The sequence below is a fragment of the Carlito syrichta genome, unplaced genomic scaffold (genome assembly GCF_000164805.1).
Source record: "Carlito syrichta isolate Samal-C Ts95f unplaced genomic scaffold, Tarsius_syrichta-2.0.1 Scaffold316471, whole genome shotgun sequence".
Taxonomy (NCBI): Eukaryota; Metazoa; Chordata; class Mammalia; order Primates; family Tarsiidae; genus Carlito; species Carlito syrichta.
In genome coordinates this window covers 227,921-250,047 of record NW_007260567.1, presented here as the reverse complement: position 1 = coordinate 250,047, position 22,127 = coordinate 227,921, and the positions used below count along the sequence as shown (strand labels likewise).

At 36.6% G+C, this 22,127-nt stretch overlaps 1 protein-coding gene across 1 annotated transcript in view; it reads left to right on the top strand.

The window, feature by feature from the left end:
• PPP4R1 (protein phosphatase 4 regulatory subunit 1) overlaps positions 1–22,127 on the top strand; it is a 38,889-nt gene that overhangs the window by 7,098 nt on the left and 9,664 nt on the right. Inside the window, exons 5-10 of the mRNA XM_008074496.2 lie at positions 4,181–4,308; positions 9,593–10,116; positions 15,974–16,146; positions 17,482–17,577; positions 19,467–19,652; positions 21,822–21,983. Coding sequence (XP_008072687.1) covers positions 4,181–4,308; positions 9,593–10,116; positions 15,974–16,146; positions 17,482–17,577; positions 19,467–19,652; positions 21,822–21,983 — 1,269 coding nt within the window. The remainder of the gene's footprint in view (positions 1–4,180; positions 4,309–9,592; positions 10,117–15,973; positions 16,147–17,481; positions 17,578–19,466; positions 19,653–21,821; positions 21,984–22,127) is intronic.

Below are 22,127 nucleotides of genomic sequence, written 5' to 3'. Positions count from 1 at the left end.
CACTCACCTCTGTCTCCCAAAGCACAGGATTACAGGCTGAGCCACCGAGGCCAGTTTCTCTGAGCACTTTTAATATGTTATGCCACTGCCTTCTAGCCTCTTTTGTTTCTCCGAGAAGTCAACTGGTAATCGTATTAGGATTCCCTTGTAAGTGAGATACCATTTTTCTCTTGTTGCTTTCTAGATTTTCTCCTTGCCTTTGACATTTAGGGTTTTTAATTTCTTTTTTTTTTTTTTGAGTTGGAGTCTCACTCTGTCACCCAGGCTGGAGGGCATTGGCTGCTCCCTGCCACCGCAGCCTCGACCTGCTGGGCTCCGGCGATCCTTCAGCCTCAGCCTTCTAAGTAGCCGGAATTACAGGCATGCGCTGCCACGCCCGGCTGATTTTTTGCTTTATTGTAGAGATGAGGTCTCACTGCCCAGGCAGGTCTCGAACCTGTGGGCTCAGGCAATTCACTCACCTCAGCCTCCCAACGGCGCGGGATTACAGGCTGAGCCACTGGGCCCGGCTAGAGTTTTTAATTTCAGTAAGTTTTTGTTTTTATAATTTATCTTTATTGATGTTATTCTCTAGTTGATGCAACATTGCCCCCATACCTTGCATTAATTACTTGTATAATCATGCTTTCCTTTAGTTCTGTGAACATGTTTATGATGGCTACTTTGAAGCTTTTTTGAGTGGAGGTCTCACTGTTACCCATGCTGCATGATCATGGCTCACTGCAGCGTCAAACTCTTGGGCTTAGGCACTCCTTCTGCCTCAGCCTCCTGAGTAGCTGGGAATACAGGTGTGACACCATGCTTGGCTAACTTTTTGATTATTTGTATAGATGAAGTTTTGCTGTTACCCAGGAAGGTCTCGATCTCCTGGGCTCAAGCAGTCCTTCCATCTTGGCCTCTCAGTGTGTTGGGATTATAGGCATGAGTAATGAGTCATGCAGAGCACTGTGCCTGGGAGCTGGGGGGGAACCCAGTGTTCTTGATTGCAGCTATCCATAGTGGAGTCTCCACCTACCAAGCTAGAGGCAGGAGGGAATGGTCTTGTTTCAAATGCCATAGACTTTTAGCTTTTTTACTATATTTTGTAGATTTTCTTGGATATTTCTTCCTTTGCTGTCTACTCTTAGGACCATTTCCAGAGGATTTGAATGATTATAATTTTCACTTGTTTCACTGGGGAATGGGTCAGCTGAACTCCTCATGCTGTCGAAGCATAAGTTGGTGTCAGGATATTACCATATTAATTTATAAAACAAAACACACAGAAAGACATTTAAGCTTTGGTATTATTTTAATAGTTTTGTATTATTCTGTATAAGATTGTTACAAAAGGTTAACATAGCTTGTTTGGTTTTTATTTTGAAACTGTAACTACTTTTTCATTGTTTTGGATCAGTAACTTGTATTATTTCCTGTTAATTTGGGAGTATGGGTATCTTAGTCTTTTTTTTTTTTTAAAGGATTCATTGAGGACAGAAAAGTTCCCCCAGTGGAAGGGGACCCGAGGGGGTTGCCCTATCTCAGTCTTTTTTTTTTTTTTTAAAATACAATTCATCCCTTGGTGTCCCTGGGGCGTTGGTTCCTGGCCCTCTGTGGTACCAAAATTTGGGGATGCTCAAGTCCCTTCTATAAAATTGCACGGCATTTGCATATACCCTGCATGCATCCTCCTATACTTTTTTTGTGAGTTGGAGTCTCACTCTGTTGCCCAGACTGGATGGAGTACAGTGGCATACTCCCGGCCACTGCAGCTTCAACCTGCTGGGATGGCTCTGGCGATCCTTCTGCCTCAGCCTTCCAAGTAGCTGGAACTACAGGTGCATGCTACCACGCCCGGCTAATTTTTTTTATTTATTGTAGAGATGAGGTCTCGCCAAGTTGCCCAGGCGGGTCTCGAACCCGCGGGCTCAGGCAATCCACTCACCTCAGCCTCCCAAAGTGTGGGATTACAGACTGAGTCACCAAGCCCGGCTCATCCTCCTATACTTTAAGCCCTCTTCCTTCTGTATGCCACTGCAACTGTGAATAAAAATCATCTCAGGGTTACACATAATGCCTAATAAAATGTAAATGCTATGTAAGTAGTTGTTATACTATATCTTTTAGGGAATCATGACAAGAAAAAAAGTCTGTATGTCTTCAGTAGTGATGCAACCATCGTGGACCTAACTATATTTTCAGTATGCTGTTGGTTGAAGCCACAGAACCCATGAATATGGCAGGACTGACTGTATATCCTGTGCCTCTTTGAGAGATACACACATACGCATGTCCATATATTTGTAAAACCCTTTGCCTATTTAGGTATAAAATAAATTTTATCTCTGAATTTCTTTAATATTTATTCTTTGTGTGACTTGAGAGTTTTTTTAGTGGCTTTTCAGAATATTTAAAATCATTATTTGTTTATCTTATTTCTTAAAGTTATTGAAACTAGTAAAAATAATAACAGCTTAAAATCACTTCATTTTGAGGAGTAGCTGAGAGTAGAAATATTTTTATAGTGTTGGAAAATTAAATTGTAGGCAGTAGGATGTAATGGAAAGTTAAGAAGCTTGGAGTCTAATCCTGATCCCATTTTAACTGTAAGATGACATGGAGGAAGTAATTTTATTTGGATTTTAGTTTGTGTTTTTGTGAAATCAAGGTGGTAGGTTAATTTTTAATAGTGTGATTTAATTAAATCTTTAACTTCTATTAGACACGCCTAGGTTATATCTCTAAGCCAACAACAGAGGAAACTGATGATTTAAGTACAGTTTTTTTATGCCCTTTGCTCGGTACAAGTTTATAGCTTTAACAATATCCGGAGTTTAAAGTGATCATTTATACTTTTTTGGAAGTAATGCTTGCTGACTTGTAAAGGAGAAAAAACCCTAAATTCACACTCATACAAGCTCTTCTTTTCCCTGTCATGCATGTAATTCTAGCCTTTTTTTGAACCAGTTGAATCAATTTTTGTGTATGTTTCTCCAAGTAGCGAAATGCTAAGAATACGTATGCTTTTTATTTTTTTGCCTTTGTAAATTTGGCAATTATATAATCTTTATTTAAGCTTTCAAAAAGCATTGCTATCTCTTTTTCTAGAAAAGGAATGCCGAACTTCTGAAAAGTGAATTTGTGGCAAAGTAAAGGTTTTAGTAACTTACTGATTTTCCATTATGGTGTGACACGACACATCATGTCAGATTGTGCCCATTCTTACCTACTTCCTTAAAACGTAAAACTTTTCCTTTTCAAGTGTTTTATTTTTTTAAAATTCTGATTTCTTTTTTTTTTGAGTTGGAGTCTCACTCCGTCGCCCTGGTTGGAGTGCAGTGGCACACTCCTGGCCACCCCAGCATCGACCCATTGGGCTCTGGTGATCCTTCCACCTCAACCTTCCAAGTAGCTGGAACTACAGATGCATGCTACCACACCTGGCTAATTTTTTGATTTATTGTAGAGATGAGGTTTCGCCATGTTGCCAGGGCTGGTCTTGAACCCACAGGCTCAGGCAATCCTTTCGTCTTGGCCCCCCAAAGTGCTGAGATTACAGGCTTGAGCCACTGTGCCTGGCCTTAAAAATTCTGATTTCAAAAATAATACAAAAATATGACATGAAATACAATTTTGTAACCTGCTTATCACTGCTCCTCTGTAAGACAGTTACTGAGAACAGTAATGTATGCTTCTAGATCTTTGTGACACATATTTTAAGTTAGCGTTATATTTCTGATGGGCATATTTGTAGTTCTGGTATGTCTTTCTTGCTTCCGTGTAGTGAACAATTTACAGCCTTTCCTACCTGAAAACATTAAGTGTATGACTTTATTGATTTATGTGTTCTGTTTGGCACTTTTGGTTTTCTTTGTTCTTTTAGTTCTTGAGAACACAGCAGAACTTTCCTTAGTTTTTATTCTGTGCAAATGTTTTATAGGCTCTCATAGATTATAATAGTTTTAAGTATTCAAACCAATATACAAACAATTTTTAAAAAGAGAAAATAGTTTATAAAGATTTTAAAAGCCTAGCTGAAGAGTGATTCTGAAGCTGGGTTTCTTTTAGAAAAGATTTTGTCCTAAACATTCTTTGTTATGTGGAAAGTAGATTATAAGTATATATATGTTTGTGTGTGTGTGTGTATATGCGTATATAAAATTCCTTTTAAATATTTTAAAATATCCTTTTGTCTTCCTAGGTTCGCCAAGCAGCTTTTCAGTCTCTGGGACCTTTCATATCTACTTTTGCTAATCCATCCAGCTCAGGCCAGTATTTTAAAGAAGAAAGCAAAGGTTCAGAAGATATATCAGTAGAAGACAAAAATAGGTATAATTTAAAAACTTTGTTTTTTAATTTAACTGTTTTAAAACATCAGTTCCACTGTTTTCCAGTAAATGTTCTTTTTTGGAGAACTGTTTCTCTTGAATATAAACATTGGTAAATATTTTTATAGAGTTTAATTTCAAATACATTTGTTAAGCATCTCTTCAGTTACATATTGAATGAGAAGGTGCATGTAACACACTTTAAAAGAAATAAAAAGCTTGATGCCTGGCACATAGAAAACTCTTAAATGGTAGATTCTATGATATTTAATAAGTTTATTTAAGAAATTATTTACCTAGTAAATCATCCACTGATATTTAGAATATACCTGGTAATTGTTATCCAGTGGATAGGCTTTGGTTTTTTAAAAGCATTTGTTTTTAGGGAGTAAAACCCAATTTAGGAATATGTTTGTCTTTTCAGTCAAATAATTTAATTGTGGCTCTTGAATTCTCTGTCTACAGAAAGATGATTGTAGTTTCAGTTGAGGGAGAAGTATTTGAATAATTAGCACCAATGTAGTATACTTCTTAGCTAGTTTATCAATTTTAAGTGTATAAGTCTAATAGGGCAACTGTAGTTTTAAATAAAGCTCAAAGAGTCAACTCTGATTTCTGTTTTTAAATGTTTTGCATTTAAACATTTTTGTTGGATTTTAAGTTTTAGAATTTATTATAATATATGCTTAGGGGAAAAACCGATTCAAACCTTAATACATGGGGAATACGTACACACTTTTACAGTTATGTACTTGAAATCATTGTAGTACATATTTTTGAAACAGTCCCTACAATAATGCTTGAGTTACCATAGTGTCTTATCCCTCCCTTGTCATGATGCTAATGGACATTTTCTTCTATAGGTCTTGATACTGTGATATTTGCTTTCTTGGTGTTTTGATTTGGCAGTTCTTCTTTCTTCTCTGCTGCCTTGTTTTACCTTTTTGCCTGTTCTCCTACTGTCCTGCTGAATAGCCAAACAACCCCGAGGTACTGTTTTTTGTAAAGGAAGAAAAATCACTCAAACCTGTCTTCCTAACAAGCAAAGTCTGTCAGTTCTTTTGAAAACAGCTGCTGCAAGGAGTTTGACAAAAATGTTGATGGGGTGGTGGGGAATGTTAGGTGTTTTTCATTTTTGAAGTCAGCATACTTTTTTTTTTTTTTTTTACTACCTAGTTAAGTATATTGAAGACTATTACATAACTTTTTAAGTCTGGAATGTGTCAAGTAAGTGAAAGTATATATTTACAGAGAATTGTGTGGGACAGGTGTCGGTAGTTTTTCTGTGACAGACCAGAAGGTAAATATTTTTGTTCTCTTTCACAACTACTGACTGACCTCTGTCTCTGCAGTGTGTAAGCAGCCATAGACATTACGTACATAGGTGGGCTTGGCTGTGTTCCAGTAAAACTTTACTGACAAAATCATTTATTGTGGCTAACAAGACCATATTTGCTAACTATCTTTATGTGACATTATTGGGAGAGCTACTTAAAGGTAGTTTAATTCCTTAATTCTTCTATTGTAATTAGGTATGTCTTAATGTCAAGTCAAAACTATTTGTATCATTGGCTCTTCACTGTATTATTAGACTTGATTGAATATGTTAATGGCATGGTAGAGGGAAGAGAGTTCCTGGCTAAGAGAGGAGTTCTGAATATTTAAGAACTCAGCTTTATAAAGAAGTAGTCATGTGTATTGTTAAATCTCAGAACCATTAGCTTGGTCTCTTAAATACCGGTGTCTTAGACTATTGTATTGTTATTTAAGATTGATTGATTATGCAGAAATTAACTGAGCACCTACTAGGAACCAGAAACTGTAGCTGGGAAGATAAAATCTGGTTCCTGTTCTCAGGATCCTCTCAGTTTCCTGGATTCACATTTCTCAAACAAATACCTTACAAAGTAAGCAGTTTTGGCAGCATATTTCCACTCCGGTTTATTTTTTATATAGTGTTTCATCGGATACTCTTTGAAGCATTTATTGATTATAAACATCTGACTTTATGTATCAGATTTATCTTTACTCAACCTAGATCAGGCTATTAAATGCGTCTTTGAAAATGGTGATAATGGCTACTTACAGATGCAGAATGAAACATTCACATTTACATTTACAAAGTATGTAAAATCTATCTCTATTATATTGCTCTCTGAATGCACTGTGTTCATTTGGTTTTGTACTTGCTGCTATCTTGGAAGTGGGAAGTGTCTTGTTGCATCCATACCCTCATTTAACAAAGTGAATGTCAGCAAGTGCTGTCTGTAGACTGACTTTTCCAGGAAATGCTGAGCTTTATTCTTTGTCATCAGTAATCCTGGAATTAGAACACTAATTTTTAATCATATCTCTTTAATCATGTATTTGCATATATCATCCCATGGATGCCAAGCCTATCCAGTGTAGAAATCTAGTTTTTATCTTTATATATGCTAACATTTTCACTGGGCCTGGCACATAATAAACCTTGAATACATTATTCTAAGGAATTAAGGATTTGATCTAAAAAACCTGAAGTAATTAAACCACTTGTGTGGGTTTTTGTGAGTTTAGCTTAATGCTAACTATATGAAAATAAAATTGGTTGTTATTAGCACAGATTTGGAAGTATATCATTAATGTTAAAACTTCATTTAGTTATTTCACAGTACTTTGATGTGTCCTGGAGAGTTTTCTTTGCTTTCATCTCAGGATACAGTGCTTCCTTAGCCAGATGTTCTATAAGTTGTTTTCATCTTGAAAATCTATACTTAAATTTTCTAGGCCCATTGTCTCTAATGAGGAACTCTGAGGATATTAATTGTCAGGTTATGTAGTACTTAAGGTAATTTCTGGCCTACCCTCTGGTGCTCTTGATAATACATCTCTTAGGAGATAGACAAATTTTCTTATTATTCAGAATCACAAGGCTTCTCAGTTTTCAAAACAATGGTTATCTTGTATAATAGCATTTAGAGGTCAGACAATTAAGAATATCAGAATTTTGGCATTGAACAGCTTCATTTTGCATTGACTGTTAACTGATTTCAGGAAAAATTAGAATTTAGAGAATTTATACTTTTGACAGTTTGACCCGTACTTGTTAGTAATTCCTCCCAGAATTTAGTACTGTACAAGGGAAAACTTTTTTGTTTTCTAGTTTTCTCTTTAAAATCATACTAAGAGTTTTAAGTTTGAATGAATAATAAGCTTAATGTTTGTTAGACAAACAAAAGGACTTGATCAGTCATTCTCCTTTTGTTTTTGCAGCTGTGAATATTAAAATTTAGTTTTAATGCTAGGTGATCAAGGAACTTGAAGCCCCTGGAATAATTTTACTGAGTGACCTTTCAGTTTGCTTCTTTTTTGTATACTTCAAATGGAAGTTTCTTAAATTTGGCAGATAGTTGATGAGGTCTTACAGGCTTTGCCCATTGGCTCCTCTCCTTCCCCTTGGTGGACAATATCTAGTTAAAATTTTAAAAATTTAATCGGAGTAATTCCAGAAAAATCACAAAAATACAAAGAATTCATATATTCTTCACGCAGAATCTCCAAAAATGGTTTCAACATATTTTCTTCATTCTTCTGATCTCTGAGAATAGGTTGTAGACATGGTATTCTTTTTACCTTAGTTAAATATTTTACTCTGTGTTTCTTTAAAACACAGATAGATGTTAACATATAACTGTAGTTCAGTTACCACAATTAGGAAGTTAAGATTGATACAATATTTCTATCTAATTTGTAGACCTTATTCAGATTTCACCAACTAGCCCACTGATGTTTATTATAGCAAAAGGGAAAAATGACTTATTATTATTATTGGGAAATATTTAATTCATACACATTTAGAAGAATATTGATTTTATCTGACAACACCAGCTTCAGGAGCTCTTTTGGAATGTGAAAGAATCGTATAGATTACCGAGGCTAACCCCTCATTTTTATGCAATGAGGAACAGACGAGGAGTCCTGAAAGTTCCAGAAAGACTCAGAGTTTTATATTAATGTTATGCCAGTGCTGGGGTAAGAACGTGCAGTCTGGCATCTGTACAGTTGTAAACACTTGTATGTGCATACTATATGTTTTATCATAAGAATGGAAGAGAAGCATCATAATTTAAAATGTGATCACAGTGTGGTATGTTTTCAGAGCCATTGCTTCCTTTTCTTGGCCACAGTAAACTTGTTCCTGATTTCGGAATGTTCCGTCCCTCCTCTGTCACTCTGACCCTGTTCTGTACTATTTCTCCTTTGGATGCCTCATCTTGCCCTTTTCCTCATGGATACCGATCAATTCTTCTAAACATAACTCATGTAGTTCCCTCTATAACCTTTAAATCTCCACTCCCATCTCCACCTCCCATGGCCAGTCCCTACATCTGTTCTTATTGCTCTGACAGTGATTTGCTCATATGTTCTTTTTTCTTGTTTCTTTCTAACGGTAATCTCAAGAGCGAGAGCTGCATCTCACTTGAATCCTCAATGCTGATTTCATTTCCTGGCTCTTAGTAGGTGCTCAATAAGTGCTTGTTAAATTTAATTGAATCAAGTAGAATATAAGGGATGAACAATAACACTGTAGTGCTTTAGTTTAGATAATGATGGATGGCAGTAATCAGTGGACTTTGATTAGGAACTTGTAACATCTATCCTTATCAATTAAGTCATAACTTCATTTTGGGAAAACCTTCGGGAGTAAGATGAATATTATGGAGGAAATAAAAATATTTACACATAAACAGATATTAATACATTTTATAGGATAGCAAATAAGTATCTTTACTACTATTATATAAGATTTTTTCTTCTTTTCATTTTCCTTTTTCTAATGTAAGCAAATAGACTTTAATTCTCAGCTTTTCAATATGTCATTGGAGCAGAGTGGCATACACATACTCCTAAAAATCAAATAATTTAAAAATTGTATGTACCTTAAAATGCATTATAGGAATTTTTCTTCATAGTGTTTTTTTTTCTAATTTATTATTGAAATTAGCATGGTATTATAGAATCCCAGGATTCTTAAATGTTATCTTCAATAATATCCAATATTGTATATTGCTTGAATATCTAGACTTATAATTAATAGGTATTTATATCTATGAATACAGGACAACTGATTGAAAAAGAAGCATTATAAATAATATATATAAACTACTCAATTTGTACAGGCAGTCTGTAATTTTTAATGTTTAATTTATTAAAATGCTATATGATGTCTCCATTGATTTTTTTTCCCAGTAATTATTTTTATACTTTCATGTGTGTTTTTTTCCCCCCAAATGAAACAATAAAAGGAACAGAGATCAAGAAGTCCCAGAAGATGTACAAGTCAGGCCAGATGTTCCTTCAGATCTCAGTGTCAGTAATTCCAGTGTCAAACTGGAAAACACGATGGAAGATCATGCTGCTGAAACATCTAGGAAATCTCCAGGTGACATACGTGTTCCAATGGACAGCTCTTTACTTTGTACTTTGTCCTCAGAATCTCACCAGGAAGCAGCTAGTAGTGAGAATGATAAAAAACCTGGTACCTACAAATCTACATTACGACCAGAGCTTGGCACCAGTTCACAAGATTCAGCTTCTTTAGATCAGGAATTGTACAACTCCTTCCATTTCTGGAGGACTCCTCTTCCTGAAATAGATATAGATACAGAGCTTGAACAAGACTCTGGGGAGAAGCTCAGCCCAGAGAGACCAGAGGAAATACCTGAAGTCTCTGGAGCAACTTCTCCAAACATCACCATGGCTACCAGAAAGGAACTTGAAGAAATGATAGAAAATCTAGAGCCCCACATTGATGATCCAGATGTTAAAGGTATGGAAGAGTCTGTCAAGTTCTTTATTCTAAACTGGGTTTAAAATGTTATTTTCTGACTTTAAACTTTTGTCTCCAATAAATTGCTTTTTTTGACATTGCTTTTTAAAAATGTATTATGATCATCATCGTCATGTACTTTTTTCATCGTGTACTTCTAAATTCTCTTGATAAATATGATTAATCTGATTTTTAGGAAATTTTATTTAAGATAAACTTGAATTTCTTGCTGTTATTTATATATATATATATTTGGTGATTCACAAGTCACTCTCTTTGAAATTTTTGCAGTTACTCAATGCTTTACAATGCTAAATCTTGAGCCTAGACTGAACTATTTTGCTCAGGGTTTCATTAGTTTTTTTTAAATAAAATAGCAGTAGACACAGTATTTTTTTTAAAGAGAGACTATGGCCTATTTTTTTTTTTTTGAGTTGGAATCTCACTCTGTAGCCCAGACTGGAGTGCAATGGCCGCTCCCAGCCTCGACCTGCAGCCTCGACCTGCTGGGCTCCGGCGATCCTTCCGCCTCAGCCTTCCAAGTAGCTGGAACTACAGGCGCGCACTGCCACGCCTGGCTAGTTTTTTTGATTTATTGTAGAGATGAGGTCTCGCCAAGTTGCCCAGGTGGGTCTCGAACCCGCGGGCTCAGGCAGTCCACTCACCTCAGCCTCCCAAGGGCGCGGGATTACAGGCTGAGCCACCAAGCCCGGCTTATGGCCTATCATTAAAAGTGAACAAAGATCTCTATTTTTCTATGAAATGTGATGATTTGAAAGCTGTAGACCTACTTCTACAAGAGTCATTTAAGTTTCTTTTTTTTTTTTAGTTTTGATTGTTTTTCATTGGGTTACACACATATCATCTAGATTCCTTCATTGTGAACAACAACCTTAATGGTTGTTGTATTTGAAAATAAAGTGTTCCCTCTTATTAAATGGAGTATATATGTTCCAAGTCAGTCAGTTGTTCTGTCTGCTGGAAGCTAGGAAGTAGTTTAAAGTCAGTAGAGCAAATCCTGATGACGGTGTTACCTTTACCTTTTACTCCTTTGAACACAGTGGCCTTCCTGATGACTTTTTATAGCCATTCAGTGAGATATGAAGTGTTATTTAAAACAAAAAACAATTCTGAAAAAATTCTCATAACACAAGTCTTTGGATCTTAAATCGCTTTGTGGATTTTTTTTTCCTTGTTAGTTCCAAAGCTAAAATTTTCTACACTATCAGTTTGCTTAGTGCTGAAAAAAACTCACTTTTAAACCAGAGAAAGTAGTATCTTTAGTATTCTTCTAAAATAAACAAAACCTTGATAAGTGTTTAATGTCTTTACAACTTTTAGCTTTTTGTTTAAGTCTTCTTACTTATTAACCTGAGCTGCTTATGGAGTTCATCAGACTTCATTAACTCATTTTTCTTAACCACCATTTTCATGAAGATTGCCAGTTGGCTTTAAGCCTATTCTGGGATCGCTCCTTACATTATAGTACCTGCTAGTTCTCTGGCCATAGTAGACACTGAAATCTTATTTAATGGATTATTGAATGGGCTGCTTTAAATTTTTTTTTTTAAAGCAGAATTTATGGAGAGGACAGAAAAGCTCCCACAGCGGGAGGGGACCTGAAGGGGTTGCTCTGAATTTTTTTTTAATAACAAGTGAGCAAAAAGTAATATATACACAGTTTGCTTTTTAAGAAAAGCCTACATGTATAAACATACAAGTTTCATGAAATGACTTTGGGTTTTAGAAAATGGATAATACTGTTTGTACTATAAAATTTTAAGCTACAGTTGAGAGATTTTAATATAAATAAAGGCATACTTCAGAGATATTGCCAGCCCCCAGTTACAGATCATTGTAGTAAAGTGACAATATTTGCAGTAAAGCTAACCATCCAAATTTTTTGACTTCCCAGTGCATATAAATGTTGTGCTTTTACACTGTACTGTAGTCTATTAAAAGTGTGAAAAAAGATACTATGTCTAAAAAATGTACATATCTTTATTTAAAAATACTTAATTGCTAAAAAATGCAAATGATCATCGGAACCTTCAGCAAGTTGTCATCTTTTTTGCTGGTGGAGGGTCTTGCCTCTGTGTAGATGGCTGCTGACTGATCAGGGTGGTGGTTGCTGCAGGCTGGGGTGGTTGTAGCAGTTTGTAAGACAACAGTGACGTTTGCCACGTCATGACAATTCCATTCACAAAAGATTTCCCTGTAGCATGCCATGCTCTTGATATTGTTAAAAACCAGAGCCAGTCCCCTTAATTCCTGCTATATCAATTAAGTTTATGGACTATTTTAAATCCTGTGTTGTCATTTTTTTTGTTTGAGCTGGAGTCTCACTCCATTGCACAGGCTGGAGTGCAGTGGCATACTCACCACTCTGGCGATTCTTCCGTCTTAGCCTTCCAAGTACCGGAACTATAGGCGCGTGCTACCACACCTGGCTAGTGTTTGATTTTTTTATTGTAGAGATGAGATCTTGCCAAGTTGCCCAGGCTGGTCTTGAACCTGTGGGCTCAGGCAATCCACTCGCCTTGGCCTCCTGAAATGCTGGGATTACAGGTTGAGCCACTGAGCCCAGCCTCTGTGTTGTCATTTTAACAATGTTCACAGCGTCTTCACCATGAGTATATTCTATCTTAAGAAACCACTTTCTTTTCTCATTTATGAAAGGCAAATCCTCATCCATTCAAGCTTTATCATGAGATTGTAGCAATTCAGTTACATCTTCTGGCTTCACTTCTAATTCTAGTTCTCTTGCTATTTCTACCACCTCTGCAGTGACTTCGCCCACAGAACTGTGGAAACCCTCAAAATCGTCCATAAGGGTTGGAATCAATTTCTTCCAGACTCCTGTTAATACTGATATTTTGACCTCCTTCCATGAATCATGAATGTTCATAATGGCAGCTAGAATGGTGAATCCTTTCCAGAAGGTTTTCAATTTGTTTTGCCTGGATCCCTCAGTTATTTTATAATTACTCCTTGATCCATGGGCTGCAGAATAGATGTTTTGTTAGCTGCATGGTAACAACATTAGTCTCCTTGTGCATCTTTATCAGAGCTCTTGGGTGACCAGGTTCATTGTCAACAAGGAGTAAAAGTGTGAAAGGAATATTTTTTTCTGAGCAGTAGCTCTCAACAGGGGGCTTAAAATATTCAGTAAACCATATGCTGTAAACGTCTTGTTCTGTCATCCAGACTTTGTTGTTTTATTGATAGAGTATAGGCAGAGTAGATTTAACATAATTCACAAGGTCCCTGGGATTTTTAGAATGATAAGTTGACCATTGGCTTCAACTTAAAGTCACCTTTGAAGCTTTGAGACCAGCCATTGTCTTGTCCTCTCTAACTCATCCTAGATGGCATCTGTCCAATACAAGGCTATTTTGCCTACACTGAAAACCCGTTGTACAGTGTAGCCATCTCCATCAGTTACCTCAGCTTACTTCAACTTCTGCATTGGCACTTTCTGCTTCACCTTGCATCTTCTCCATGATGGCTACTTTTCTTCAACCTCATGAACCAGCTTCTGCTAGCTTCCAACTTTTCTTCTGCAGCTTCTTCACCTCTCTCAGCCTCCATAGATTTGAAGAGATTTGAGCTTTTCTCTAGATTAGCCTTTGACTGGTTTGATCTATCCAACCACCCAAACTTTCTTTATATCAGCAATTAGCCTGTTTTCCTTTCTAGTTGTTTGTGTGTTCAGTGGAGTAGTACTCTTTAAAAAAAGAAAGAAAGAAAGAAACATGATCTCACTGTGTTGCCTGAGCTGGCATGTAGGGACTGTTCATAGGCACAATCACAGTGCACTACAGTTTCAAACTCCTGGACTCAAGTAATCCTCCTGCCTCAGTCTCCTGAGTAGCTGGTACGGTAGGTACCCACCACCACGCTTGGCTTGAAGTAGCACTTTTAATTTCCTTCATGAACTTTTCCTTTGCATTCACAACTTGGCTAGCTCAGATTTAAATTTGCCTTCTTCACTAAGCTTAATCATTTCTAGCTTTTGATTTAAAGTGAGAGAAAAGTGACTCTTCTTTCACTTGGAAACTCAGGGATATAATAACTTAGGGTTATTAATTGGTCTAATTTTAATACTTTGAGTCTCAGGTATAGGGAAGCCTGAGAAGGAGAGGCAAGAGTTGGGTTAAAGACTGGTCGATGGAGCAGTCGTAATACACACAACATTTATTGTTTAAGTTGACCATTTTATAAGGGTGCTGTTTTGGCTTCCAAAACAATGATAGTAGTAACTTTAAAGATCACTAATCACAGATCACCATAATAGATAATAATGAAAAGGATGGTAATATTGTGAGAATCATCTAAATGTTACATAGAGAAACAGAGTGAACATATGCTGTTGGAAGAATGGCACTAATAAACTTGCTTGATATACAGGATTGCTACAGACTTAGAATTTGTAAAAATAATATTATCAACCCAAGTACAGTGGTGCATGCCTGTAGTCCCAGCTACTCAAGACTGAGGCAGGTGGATGACTTGAGCCCAGGAATTCAAGGCTATAGTGTGCCGTGTCACACCTCTGAATAGCCCCTGCACTCAAGCTTGGGTAACGCAATCTTGTCTCTTAAAAAAATTAAAAAAGCTAAAGTGCAGTGTCTGCATAGTGCAGTAAAATACAATGTATCTGAACTCCGTAGGAAACAGAATTGCTGTGTATTATACACATACATACACCATGCGCTTTATAAGGGACAAAATATTTTAACTTTTCTTTATCATACAGATTTCTTTGACTACTGGTTTTGTTGGTTCTGGAAACTTAAAAGGTCCCACAAGGGGGTAGCTGAAATGATTAAAAGGATTAGTAAAAATTGCAGCTGAAATTTTGAAAATAATCAGAATATTGCATTAGAACTTTTTGTAAGTAAACACCCTCAATTTAGTAAATAATGACCTAATAGAATATAACCTTATCCTGTATATTTCTTGCATGTCTACTGCCAGGCACTTAATGTATTTAGATGAGAGGTTTTATTAAATCTGCAGTATAGTATAGTAATAGTTGTAATAGTAATAAAATAGTTACTGATTATTTACATAAATTTTAAATGTTCATATTTGAACATTCAGGTGGATTGTTACTTGGAATAAATGCTAAGCCATATTTTTTTGCTAAATTTCTCATTTATTTGGGGAGCAGGATGAATGCCTTATCTTAATTTTGAATCACCTTTATAAGGAAAAGGTGCAGCTCAAAACACAGGCAATGCTAGTTGCCAGATTTAAGAACCACTGCTGCGTAAGTTGTCATTTTGGGTCACTGCAAGCAAGACAATGCTCATTTTGGGATCCCTGTGCTTGGGACAAGGTACTAACTACTTTCATTTAAAAAAAGATTAGAGAAAGATAATCTCGAATAAGATATGAGATGTTTAAATGTAACTGCAACAAAAATCTTTGTAATTACCATTGTTTTATGTTGGCAGGGTTTGTGTGACTGCTCTTCTGCTAAAATAGCTTAGTAAGTAAGCCTTGTCAGTTTGATTCATGCACTACCAAAACATAGTTAACTTTTACTGAAATTTACTCCTTTTAATAAACTGGAGGTAGCTCCAGCAATTAGATAGCATTTCTCTTTTCATACTAACGCAGAATAATGTACAGTAGCAGATAAACATTTTTAATCTCATGAAAGCATATTAGTTTTCTACTTTTTCTCTTGAAAGACTAATGATTTACCACAGTAGAGATTTTTTTCCAGCTTTTGGATGGCAGTGTCAAAGTATTCATGTCATTGATAATGTACTATGCAAGTGGAGAAAAGCCTTGTAAGAATGCTGCGACTGTGTTTCTCATGGTCTGTCTCCTTGTCTTACCTTAGCACAAGTGGAGGTGCTGTCTGCTGCATTGCGTGCGTCCAGCCTGGATGCTCATGACGAGACCGTCAGTGTGGAAAAGCGAAGTGATTTGCAAGATGAGCTGGGTATACATGAGCTACCAAATTGTAAAATAAATCAAGATGATTCTGTGCCTTTAATCAGCGATGCTGTTGAGGTAACAAACTCAGCAAAGTGTTTACCAAGTGAGAGTGGTTTGAATCAGAAGTCTTCTGTTGGGGAGTAGTTGTAGCTAATCACTTTTAGTTAGGACATTGTGTTTGTTGCTGATTTTTCACCCCTTCCTTTTGCGTAAAGTAAAAGCAATTGTTTTCACTGCCACATTCTGTGCTTGTGACCATATGAAATGTCTAGAAAAGTAAATCTCACTCCCGTCTATATGACCATTTTATTAGACTCAACGTTAATGTAGCTCACTGCAGTGAAATAGTCTTACTGGAAACAAAGCCCTTTATCAAGAATAATTAACTCTTCCCTTTTCTTTTTGGAGAGGTGCTTTGTTTCTGATCGGACCATTTCACTGCAGCAAGCAACACCGTATTCTGAGCGGAAGATCGGGACTTGAGGCCATGTGCGGAGGGCCAGTGGCATTATCTGGACTCTGGAGTGTGAGGGTGGGTACTGTTCCCAGAATTATCTTTGCTGTGTACTTGTAGGTGTTCTATATGATCCTTCCCTAATTTCCAACTGCATCTCCATCAAGCCAGCATTATTTGGTATCAGTGTTTCTTTTCCCTTGTTTATGTAACCATGGAAAAGGAATACACAACCAATTACCAGAATCAAATGGTCCCAGATCCTAGCAGCTTGAACAAGCAGCTTAGGAAAGAGCACCTACACACACTGAGAATGGCAAAAGAATTCAGAACTCTAGTGTATTTCTGTTTTGATTTTTGTTAGATGACTTCAGATAGAGTTAGGAATCTATATAATACCAGAGTGTGGTATTGAAACCCTGACTGTTTTTTGGAGAGTTTAGTACTATAATATATCCGCATTTCAGAGATGTTTGTTGTTGTTACTATTTTGGGCTTTAAAAAAAAAAAAAAAAATATATATATATATATATACACACACATATATATATTTATGGAATTAGATATTAACAGCAAGAATAGAAAGAGAAGAAAAATTGCATATATGAGTCCCCATGGTCTCTAAAACTATTGGTCAAAGAATCCTCTCAATACTATTTTTTAAATAAACTAATTTGAGCTATTTGTACCATTTAAAATTACTTTCAAATTTACTTTTTAATTATTCTTACTTTTCTGGAATTTGTTTTAATACATTTAGTCACCTATTCAGCAAGTTAGATTTAAGGTAGTGGGGGGCTCTTGTGAGGTCTTAGGTATGTTTGTAAACTTGAAATCATGAGGAATTAATTTATATCTTTTGGTAGCCTTGAAAGGTAAGTGACTTGGTAAGATAGTTGAAATGAGGAAACTTTACAGACAGGGTAGCTCTTCAAGTCTGCCTCTTTTTCTAACAGAATATGGACTCCACTCTTCGCTATATTCATAATGACTCAGACTTGAGCACCAATAGTAGTTTTAGCCCAGATGAGGAAAGGAGAACTAAAGTACAAGTAAGTGGCAAAAAATGCTTCCTTTTGTGTATGTGTTCTTAATTCCTCTTTTAAAGTCTACTTCTGACCTAATTTGACCTTTTTTCATGGTGAGTGTTTTAAAAACTATGATTAGTGTGTTCTATCAGTTTGTTTGCATTACTGTAAAGGAATACCTGAGGCTGGGTAATTTATAAAGAAAAGAGGTTTGTTCTGTCTCACAGTTCTGCATAGCACCAGCATCTGCTGAACTTCTGGTGAGGCCTCATATAAGGCTTATAGTCATGGAGGAAGATGTGTAGAGGGAGCAGGCGTGTCACATGAGTACAGAAGCAAGAGAGAGAGGAGGTGTCGGACTCCTTAAACAGCCAATTCTCACATGAATAGAGCAAGAACTCACTCGTTACCTTGAGAATGGCACCAATCTATTCTTGAGGGATCTGCCCTCATGATACAGTTATTGCCCACTTGGGATCACATTTCATCATGAGATTTGGAGGGGACAGCCACCCAAATGAAAATAGTAGACAGTAATATGTAAGCACAAATCTTCCCTTCCTGCCTGTGCTCCTGTTCTGCATTCAAAGTGACTGTGGATCACACTTCCTGCTCTGTTCTTGCCTGTGTTTTTGTGGGTGCATAAACATACATATGCCTCTTTTTATCCTTCAAAGACAGTTATGGTCATTCTATCCTAGGAATTCCCTCATGCCTAAGTTGCTGATGACTATAAAATACAGCTCTATGTCAGGTTTAAAAATCTAAAAAAAGGCTCATAAAAATGGAATTATTATAGTGTTTTGAAACATACTTTTCCCACTTAAATTGTAGACATATTCTGAAGTCAATACGTTTATCTCATTTTTTAAATGAGTCTATTTCCATTTTAGTTTTTATATATATGTAATAGTTTTTTGTGGTTCAAAATTCAAGATCCATCAGTAAATGCCTTTTAGTATCTCAAATTTTGGACAATATAAAAGCCATTCACTGACATTCCTTCTTAGTTTTTCTTCTCCACTCATCCATTTTTCTTGCCCAGAAACAAACAATTTTATCTTTCTTTTATTTAACCTTCCAAAGCTATCTATATATGTACCTAAAGCAAGATTGTATATACATTTTTCTCTTCTTCACATTTACATAAATAGTTACATGTTTAAGTTCAATTTTTAAACAGTTAATTGCCTACATTTTTATCCAAAGAAGGCAGGCTTTGTTTTCTTTAAAATTACTGCATTTGCTAACCTGCTTCAAACTATCATTTCTGCCTACATTGAAAGGAACTGGTGTTATTTTGACATATCTTTTAAATTTAGTCATTAATTCTAATTGACCTTTAAGCTGTATTGTTTTGAGGGATTATTTATTCATTGTTCTCTTAGAGTTGCTTTTTAAAGTTTATATGTGCATGTTTCCCTTAGCGTGTTTTTATTTATTTATTTATTTATTTTGAGTTGAAGTCTCACTCTGTCGCCCAGACTGGAGTGCAGTGGCCATTCCCGGCCACTGCAGCCTTGACCTGCTGGGCTCTGGCGATCCTTCCGCCTCACCCTTCCAAGTAGTTGGAACTACAGGCACGCGCGACCACGCCCGGCTAATTTTTTGATTTATTGTAGAGATGAGGTCTCGCCGAGTTGCCCAGGCGAGTCTCGAACCCGCGGGCTCAGGCAATCCACTCACCTCAGCCTCCCAAAGTGGAGTCAGGCTGAGCCACTGAGCCTGACTTTAGCATGTTTTTCTTACCTCTTTTCAGTTATTAGATACCTGAAAATTTGACATTGGTCTTTTTCCTACCAATTGAAATTCTGTGTTAACATTTATATATTTAATTTTGCCTAATTTCTGTCTCAACTGCTTACAATGCATCTAAACTGCTCAGTCATTTGTTAACTCTCTTTCTTCATTAGGATGTTGTGCCTCAGGCTTTGTTAGATCAGTATTTATCCATGACTGACCCCTCTCGTGCACAGACGGTTGACACTGAAATTGCTAAGCACTGTGCATATAGCCTCCCAGGTGTGGCCCTGACACTTGGCAGACAGAATTGGCACTGCTTGAGAGAGACCTATGAGACTCTGGCCTCGGACATGCAGGTGAGTACAGCTGTTAAAGAATTAACAGAGTGTACATGTGGAAGGCACAGTCTTTTGCCTTTTAAAATCTAAAAGTTTCTGTTCATGTTCTAGCATATACTTAGTGTTACAGGAAATAATGTATGGAAGAACTTAAAAGTAATACCAGAGAGCATTCTTTTTGCAGTGTCAGAGTTCTACAGTTCTACAGTTTGGCTTCTTTATTTTTAGCTAAAGCATTAGAAATGGTTATCATGTTGGACATGTCTATGTTCCTAACTTAAAATTTATCATCATCTAGAGTTTATATCTGTAGTTTACTTCTTGAGAACATAAGATTTAATTTTTTTCTCTGGAAATAATGTTAAAAATGCTTATTTGATTTTTATGCTAGATCTTAAAACATTTTTTTAAAGCTGTCATAGAGCTGTAGTATTGTTAGCTGTGCTTGGTTTTGGTCCCTGAGTGCTTTGTGCATTGCAGTACAGATGGAAGGAGTCCAGCAGTTCTTATTTTCTCCTTTTCTTCACATGCCGCCACCTGCTTCAAAAGAAGACAAAAGGCAAACCCTTAGCCTGGGTTACCTTGTCTGAATATATGTGACTTTTTTGTGGTGCTTTCCCTAGGTTTTGATGACTTAGCCTCTGCTGCTAAGTCTGATTTTTGTGTACCCAAAATTTGTCCCTCTCTCAGCAAATGTGTTCCATCAGTAAAGTTCATTTCTGTTATTAAGAAAGCAGTCGGTTGGGCAGATTTATGCTGAAATAATGAATGACTTTTCCTTACACTTCTCAGTGGTTATTGTATTTTTCAAGGAATCAATGCTGTTGACTCAGCATATTAGAAGTCGAAAGTAATCTTGAGAGAACACAGTTCAAGTTCCTCCTCTAAGCTATGAGGTTAGGAAATGAGGGCCCAGGGGAAGTAAATGATCCTTGTTCATACACTTCTTAAGTGTTGGATCTGGGCATGGGATCACTCTGGGTATGGGATCACACATGAGTTCTGTGTGCTGTATTTGTGGTTTTCAGTCCGTATTCCACAGAACTGTAGGGGTTCCTGTGGGATGGGTCCTTCAGGGTCTTAGGGATGACTAGGTAGGCTCTGGGATGGCAGAGTTTCCTGCTCCTGCTGTCTCTTTTCCTCCAGATGAACATTTCTGCTGTCTTCTGTTTTATATTTTGAATGTGGGCATACAGTTTTATTTCAGGAATGAATTCTAGCAGTGGTAGGTGGGAGGAAATAAAGCCTTTGCTCTAAACTGCTTTTCATTAGGTCAAGTTTTAAGCTAAGCAGTGGTGTAAAAATTTTAAAATTAAGACAACATGAAGAATAAGATGTCTTGGGCTTAAAATTACTATAAATTAAGATGTTTCTGTTTAGGATTTCTTTTTCAGGGCTGTATGCAGTTTTTTCTATCTTGTATTTCTGAAGTTGTCAATTTCTTTAAAACAAGTTTTATTGTTGTTTTTTAATCCAAGATAGGCTTTACAGGAATCTGACGAGGAGCAGTGAAGTGAGGATGGAACTAGATAGTCTTTGATACATGTGAGACATCAATGTATCAGGGATCTAATGTTCACAGGACTGTGAAAACCATATTGTTATTTCTTTCTTTCTTTTCTTTTTTTTTTTTTGAGTTGGAGTGCCACTCTGTCACCCAGTCTGGAGTGCAGTGGCCGCTCCTGGCCACCGCAGCCTCGACCTGCTGGGCTCCGGTGATCCTTCCGCCTCAGCCTTCCAAGTAGCCGGAATTACAGGCATGTGCTACCACGCCTGGCTGATTTTTTGATTTATTGTAGAGATGAGGTTTCGCTTTTTTCATTGATGAAAGGGAGTTAATGGAGAGTTATCAGATGTTTTATGGCCAGGCTCGGTGGCTCAGCCTGTAATCCCAGCACTTTGGCAAGCTGAGGTGAGTAGATTGCCTGAGCCTGTGGGTTTGAGACCAGCCCAGGCAACTTGGCAAGACCTCGTCTCTACAATTAAAAAAAAAAAGTTTTTTTTTTTGTTGTACATTTTAATACATAATAGGCAATTAAAACAGTGTCTATCATTACTACTTTTCTATTCGGATTTAATTATTTTAGATTAGTAATGTTCATATAAATTAACCTTCATGTGTTGTCTACAAGCTAAAGTACTCAACACTTTGCGGTCATCTCACTGATGCAGTTTTCATTTTTACAGTGGAAAGTTCGAAGAACTTTAGCCTTTTCCATCCATGAGCTTGCAGTAATTCTCGGAGATCAATTGACAGCAGCAGATCTGGTTCCAATTTTTAATGGATTTTTAAAAGACCTTGATGAAGTCAGGATAGGTGTCCTCAAACACTTGCATGATTTTCTGAAGGTAACTTTTAAGTTATTTTGCACAGGAGTTCACTAAAATTCTCTAGTAAATCTAAATCTGTAACTACTGTCACCAAGCTAGATTTCTGTATGTTCCTAAAGAAAATAGAGCCATGAATTGATGTTAAGATGTGATTTATAGAAG